This window comes from Budorcas taxicolor, chromosome 10 (assembly GCF_023091745.1).
Source record: "Budorcas taxicolor isolate Tak-1 chromosome 10, Takin1.1, whole genome shotgun sequence".
In the NCBI taxonomy this organism is placed as follows: domain Eukaryota; kingdom Metazoa; phylum Chordata; class Mammalia; order Artiodactyla; family Bovidae; genus Budorcas; species Budorcas taxicolor.
Window position 1 is genome coordinate 100,867,116 of NC_068919.1, and position 7,602 is coordinate 100,874,717.

General features: G+C 41.2%; 1 protein-coding gene across 2 annotated transcripts in view; it reads left to right on the forward strand.

Moving 5' to 3' along the window:
• Positions 1-7,029, forward strand: part of LOC128053894 (protein GOLM2) — an 87,962-nt gene extending 80,933 nt beyond the window's left edge. For both annotated transcript variants that reach the window (XM_052646379.1, XM_052646380.1), the window contains one exon: positions 5,025-7,029. In XM_052646379.1, the coding sequence (XP_052502339.1) occupies positions 5,025-5,092 (68 nt within the window). In that variant the 3' untranslated portion in view covers positions 5,093-7,029. The remainder of the gene's footprint in view (positions 1-5,024) is intronic.
• The last annotated feature ends 573 nt before the right edge of the window (positions 7,030-7,602 follow it).

Sequence of the window (7,602 nt, forward strand, 5' to 3'; positions counted from 1 at the left end):
TGCCGTTTTTATGAGCGCCGTTTATTTCAGCGACCACCGAACTCGCTTCTCCTGTTTGCTGCCTTGGCGCCCACGGCCCTTCCTGGTGCTGGCTGCAGGGCCCTCGCTCGCTGCCTTTCTGCCTTTTATTGTGCGACTGCCTTGGCCTCCAGCGCCTGCCCGCGCCCCTCCCTCCCGCGCTGGTCCTCACGGCCGCTGCCCGCTTCGGTCCCGGCCCTCCGCCACCCCTGCCTTTCCTTCCACCGGAAGATGAGGCCCCTGATCGTGGCGCACACGGGGCACGACCTGCGGTGGTGCCCGCAGTTCAGGAGGGAGGGGACGGGTGCGTGCCAGGGGCTTCCTCGTCTGCACGTGGATCTTACCTGAGCAGGCCGTTGCCATCTGACTTGTTTTTATCCCGTTTTGAGGCTCACTAGATGAGAGCGGCAGCAGGATAGGGCAGCCTCCCCGGGACTCCTCCACCACAGGGGCGGAAAGATGCCAGAGCAGCGCTCCAGCAAACGCGGAGGGCGGAGTGTGTGTGAGCTGACTACACAGGAATATTCCGGAAACCCGGATAACTTTAAATAGGTTTCAGAGATTCCCTAGATATAGTATTAGCTGTCTAAAACGTGGGAGGGAAAATTATGGTTCTTCTCTGGCTTATCAACAACATGTACTTCCAGTGATTCCTGTTACAGTAGTTAAAAGAATTCATCCGCAGATTCCATGTGGAAGTAATAGGTGGGCTCCCGGGTCAGGCTGCACGCGGAGCCAAAGCCGGCGGTAGACGGAAACGCGACTGGCCGCGGAGCCGGGAGCCAGGCTGCGCGTGGCTCTTCGGGGCTTCTGTACTCGCTCGGCCACCGTTTCTTCATCCGCGTGTGAGCGTGTTGAGCTGAAATAAACAGATGGCCCTTCTCAGTTCTAAAATGCTGTGGTCACATCCACGGTGGAATCACTATATACAAGTGTTAGGGACAAATGTGTTTCCTATTTCAGCATGCCTAAAACAACGTCTTTCCCCAAACCCTGGAAAGAAAGTGGGAACTTTATGCCACCACCGAAACTCTGCAGGCAGAGATGTCAAAAATTGAAGCTTGCGCTTAGAAGCACTTGAACGGTTCTCCCATTAGGGGCCCGCTCTACTCTCCATAGGATTAGGAGCAGGTTTTTTGTTTGTTTTGTTTTTTCTCAAGCTGTTGTTGGGTCCCTTGTATTAGAGATTCTACCTGTGGGAGTGAGGTTCTAGCTTCAGAGGTTCTAGCTAAGGACACCGACTTTGGTCTCTGAAATTCTGAATTATGAAATGCAGGCTTTGACAGCGTCTCTAGCTCAGCTGGTAAAGAATCCTCCCGTAATGCAGGAGACCTGGGTTTGATCCCTGGGTTGGGAAGATGCCCTGGAGAAGGGAACGGCTCCCCACCCCAATATTCTTGGGCTTCCCTTGTGGCTCAACTGGTAAAGAATCCACCTGCAATGCAGGAGACCTGGGTTCGATCCCTGGGTTGGGAAGATCCCGTGGAGAAGGGAACGGCTACCCACTCCAGCATTCTGGCCTGGAGAATTCTATAGACTGTATAGCCCATGGGGGTCGCAAAGAGTCGGACGCGACTGAGCGAGTTTCACTTTCACTGCCAACAGGGAGCTGAAGCAGCCCAGATCTCTCTCTGATGTCTGTCGCTGCATGTTGGTCCTTTGGGTCAGTACTGCCGGCAGTGTTTCCTGCAGAATTAAGGGAAGCCTGTTTTTCCTGTATTTACAGTCCCGGTTTGATTTTTAATTCCTGGTTTCCTGAAGCATCCTGACTGAGAGAAATATTTTTTTATTTACATTGCTAGAAACATTTTTTCCCAATGAAACAACAATGAAAAAGTTAACTAAGCGATGAAATCCAGAAACACTGCACACCTGCTGGATGGATGCTCTAGGTCATTTTCATTACAATGAGGACGTGGGTGTTGCAGATTCCCTTTCCTCTCTTCTCTAGCCCTATAGAAGCTCCATATTGCCGAATAGATACGGAGTGCACACCACTGAGCGGAATCCATAGGGCCCAAATCCCTGGATTCTGGAGCCAGACTGCTTCTGAATCGCAGCTCCACCACTTACTAGCTCTGTGACCGTGTGAATCACCTATATACCTCTGTGCCTCAGAATCCTCGACTGTAGAACAGGGATAAATATAGTTACCTAACTCAGCAACTGTTATGTGGATTACATGATTAAAATATTTATTCAGCACTTAGAATAGGGTCTTTCACACTGTAAGCACTACATAAGTGTTTGTTGAATAAAATAATTAAAAAAAATAAAACAATTACAGAATTTTTTCCCCTGGTTTGCATGCTTTACAGGACAATCGCATTTTAGCCTGTGTATTAACCTGTACATTTTAATGGAGCCTCACTGCTTATTTCCCCAAGGCATTCTTGGTTGGTAGAGCTTGCCTTTTGGAGGTGGTCCTTTCTTGACTCAAGAGCGAGTTTAGAAATTATTCGATAAATCATAAGTATCTTTGTATTTAATAGTCATTTTATGTTGCTGAGTTATTTACAGATTTGCTGCTTTGTAAAATGAAATAAAATATTAGTCCATATAATTATATTTAGTGGCTGTTCTCCTACATCAGATTTGGTTAGGTAATTTCGTTGTATTTATAGATAAATGCAAAGAAGTTGTTGGTAGAACGTGAATTCTGGTTAGAACAGCTCCACTGGGAGTGAGCGCGAGTCCCTGTAGATGCTGGCTCGGTGTAAGAGAAGGGCAGGCGGAAGTCCTGAGATTATGAGAAGCAGTGTGAAGACACCATGTTAGAATGTGCTGTGAAGCATAAATTAGTGAAACCAACAGATTCCTCCTTAAGTTTACAGAGGACTTTCAGAAGTAAAGACTGCCTTCCTATGCATGAATATACTTTGAAGTAGGAAAAATAATTGTTATCCGTATTCTACCAAGAAGGTAATTAGGAGTCTAAAGAGGCTTAGGAATAAGATCAAGTTTGTTAAGTGCCTCAGCCAGGACTAGAATTCAGTTTTTCTGTTCCCATAACTTTGCTCTTGTTTTCTCTTTACAATTATTTAAAGTCTCAAAGGTAATCTCATTTTTCCTTTTCACAATTTTCCTGTTAATTTTCTAGAAATTGTCCTTTATATAGTAGCTTTCCCCACTGCTCTGTGGTGATTGTTTTCGTCTAGTTGCTGAAGTCCTGAAAGATGTGTTTATAGCCACGTAGTGGGTTCCCATAACATGGGTCTTAAGGAGAGCTTTCCACAGAGGTGCCTGTGATTATTTCTCTTTCAAAACCAAGATAATTTCTTAAAGTACAAAGAGTTCTTTAATAAGAGAACGATTAGTATATTTTTAAAATACAAATGTGATTATGGATATAATTTCAGCCTTTGCAAATAACAGATTTGGGGTTATCATTCCTACTAAATTACAGTATTTAAAATATGAGATCAATTTGCTAGAGTATGAAGAATGGTCACCTGCAATTCTAAAAGAGAATTTCTGTAAATTTAACAGGAAAGTTACTGAAGGGTGAGAGAAAGTTGGTTTGTTTGGCATTGTTAATGACTAACTGTAAAGAAGAAATAAGAACATGTCATTGTGGAAAGTTAATACATAGTACATGCACTACCTGGGGAGAAAGGGATGGCAACCCATCCAGTACTCTTGCCTGGAGAACCCCACGGACAGAGGAGCCTGGGGTCTGCGGTCCACGGGGTCACAGAGTCGGACGCGACTGAGCAGTCACTGCTTGGCACACTGCTTGGCACATTACGTACACAGCACCCACAGCACAGGGCATCTTTCCTGAGCAGAGCGTCGCCGCAGACCACCCTGGAGAAGCTGAGAGGAGAGAGCCCGTCCGCCACAAGGAACAGAGTGGAGACAGCTACAGTGAACGTGAATTTGGAGTCCGACATCTAACCTTCTTTAAATTTTATTTCCCAGTTATGATAGGAATACTTTCAGTCTGTCAAAGACTAATCTATTGGGTAATTGTAACTGAACCAAAAGGTAATGAAAGTTATTTTTAAGGCTGTGAAGGAGCCAAAAGATGTCATTAAAAACCATGTACTAAAAAATACAGATCCTCTTAAGCTCTAATTAAAATACTAACTTTAATACTCTGAGCATTCTTATTTCAAAACCTGAAGATAGAAATAACTATGAAACTAGAAGGAAGATTGTTCTTGGTAGTTAAGCTGGGAGTAGTGAAGTGACAGGTGATAGCCAAGGACCCAGAGAAACCTGTCAGTAGCCAGATAAGTCAAATTCTGAAGCGCTATAGGAAGTCGCTTAATATAGCTACTAAAAGTGACTTTGAGGATGTTAGTGTCTAGTTACATTTCATAATACTTTTTTCTCTTTTTTTGGGGGTCAAGAAAAGTTTTTTTTTTAGTTACTATACTCCATTTTGGAAGTTGCTGGTAAGCTATTTGGAGAGGAGCAAAGAAATTCACTAAAATATGGGGGTTATGAGTAACTTTTAGTTTCCTTTTATTTTCTAATTTTTACATGATGGTTATGGATTAATTGTATTATTAGAAAAAATGTTTGTTTTTTAAAGGCATGAAAATGTATAAAGAACAATTGCTATCAAAGCGTTGAAGGACTGACTTCCGTGTACACAGAAATAAAGCGTGCGCGTGAGGGGACCAGCTCCTCAGCGCTCCTGGGACCCGACAGCTTTGCTGGCCGTCCGGCTCCGCTGCCCTCATCTTCTCTCCCCATCTTCCTTTCTTCCTCTCTCTCTCTCCCCTCCCCTCCCCTTCCCCTTCCTGTCTTCCCTTCCTTTGCTTTTTTCTTCTCTATCATCAAAAGATTTGTTAAAATTAAGTGATCTTCTAAAACAGTTGCAGACTTTTCACTCATTAACGGAGCATCTTAAGAAAAAGAGCAGCATCTACAGAAGGTGTAAGATAAGGAATAGAAACTACATGTGGGCTGAAGGGAAAAAAAATACATTATTTGATTGGATTTTTGCAAGTGATTTAAAAAATAATATTCTTGATCCCTGATTATTTTCCTTATAGATGATGAAGAGCGAGAACTTCAAATGGGCCCTGCAGACTATGGGAAGCGTTTCAACGATGCCCTTTAAGCCGTGAAGGAAAACTTCAGATAACCTAAAGTGCTGTAAAATGGAACCATTTCTACTTTGTCGATTTTGACTTTTGTTGTAAAGATCAGTTGTATCAGTTGTAAAGATACATTGAGACAGATTTAAGGAAAAACTTTAATGAAAGAATGTACGCATGTACATATATGAACTTTTCATATTGTATTATTAAAGCAGAGACTTCTGGAGTTATGTTACAGTTGAGCCAAAAACAAAGTAAGGAAAACTTTAATCTTTGCATTTAAAGCAAACTAATGTATATTTTACATTTGATTGAGCCTAATTCTTTCCACAAATAGACAAACAGGAAAAATGGTTGTCCCGTTTATATGTTGCGCATAGCAGAGCCACAGTGAGAACAATTATTCAGCTGAGAAACGTTTTATACACTAATATATTCTTGTTAGCCCAGCAGGTGTTCTGTTCTATCCACTCTTTTCTCATGCTGTTCAAGGAGTTATACCCAGAATAGTTTCATAAGAGAGAGGGGCACCTGAAGCCAAACACTGGGCAGCAACGGGCAGAACTCCCTCCTGTTCCTGTCCCACGTGAGTGCTGGTGCGTTTGGTAGATAAGCTTTCAGCTGAGGCCTGATGTGAGCGGAGAAAACCTGCAAAGACGTAACCGTATTGATGAGTTATTCTTACCTTACTTCATGAAATTGTGAAACGCATGATTGATGATCTATTTTCTATTTTTATTTTTTCACATAATATCAATACTGTTTAACTATAACTGTTACTGGCTAAAATTTTTATATTTTCGGAGTTAAAGTTGGTGAAGATATTAATGATTTAAATGCCAGATTCCGAAAGAGGCTAAATCATCCTTGAAATGAATTTTCAGTCGGTATTTCAAAGCTTCTCTGGTAGTTTTAGTGACCTTATTTGACTAGACTTTTTCAGAAGTATTAAATTAGCAGTTTTAACAGGTTTTTATTAATGCACAAACAGAAATACAGTGAGGTCTATAGCCATTTTATTAAAATAGCTTAAAAGTTTGTAATGAAGATGGAGAATCTTTCTATCTACTTAATATGTTAGTTAAGAGCCCATAAACCTCATATTTGCTAGACTTAAAAATTATTTTAAATGCATTTGTCTTTTTTGACACCCTTCAGTAGAATATGTAAGCTAGCTAATCCTTATTTTCTGATTGAAGGCACTTTTAAATCTTATCCCCCACCCCCTAAATAAAAGGTTTTGATCATGAGAAGTTTAAACTTGTTAACTCTATTTTTCAGAAGGGCTACTGTTAATTGCACATGAACATGAGATGCTTTCCTTTTACCCCCCTATAACTCAGGTTCTAGTCAAAATTCAAACTTACAGAGGTTAAAAAAAAAGATTGTTCACTTATTGGAGGTGTAAAAATTCTTAGATCTCTGTTTAAAATTATTTAGCAACCAAGAAAAGATGTAGTGATTTACTAAAATTGTTTTTTCTACCCTATCCAAGTAAGTAATTCATGCTTTTGCTGTGAGTAGAGTCAGGCCTATAGTGATAGTTTACAGCATTTTTTAAAATGGAGTTAAAGGGAAGTGATGTCTCCCTTCTGGAAGTTAGGGTGGGAACATGAACCTAAAACATATCCCTAGTGACACTTTATATTTAAATACTGTGAAACATTTACAAATGAAAACCATGAATTTCCTGCCTTAGTTCCTTTGTCATAAAAACAATCACTTGGTTATATAGTAGCTATTACTTACACAGCAAAATTTCTTCAATTAGCAGTCTAGACATTTTATAAACTGAGAAATCTTGGATCAACTGATAATACTTCTGACTGTATTAACATTCTAGTGCTATAAAATACTATGTGAAATCTCTTAAAATCCTGACATTCTACAGTCTGTATTAGATATCCTGATTTTATACTATTTTACTTCTGCCTTACAGTTTATGTTTTTTAAATGTATTTTTGCCCTGAATTCAGTGTTAATTTGATGGAAACTCTGCTTTTAAAATCATCACTTACTGGGTTCTAATAAATTAAAAATTAAACTTGTTTTCCTATTTTTCTGATTCTTATTCATATACAACACATTTATTCCAACATAAAGAAAAAGTTCCAAGGTTCAAGGTCTATAAAGTTCCAGATAATCAGATTTTCATATAACTGAAACAGTGCAGTTGTGAGGCTAGAGTCTCATGAGCAAGAATAATAGAAACGAGGCTAAAAGCAGGATGGAAGGGGTAAGACAGGGAGAACCGCATAAGTTCAGGTTAGCTGCTGCTGCTGCTGCTGCTGCTGCTGAGTCGCTTCAGTCGTGTCCGACTCTGTGCAACCCCATCGACGGCAGCCCACCAGGCTCCTCTGTCCCTGGGATTCTCCGGGCAAGAACACTGGAGTGGGTGGCCATTTCCTTCTCCAATGCATGAGAGTCAAAAGTGAAAGTGAAGTCGCTCAGTCCGTCCATGGGATTTTCCAGGCAAGAGCGCTGGAGTGGGTGCCACTGCTTTCTCCGGGGTTATTTGCTACTGACCCAA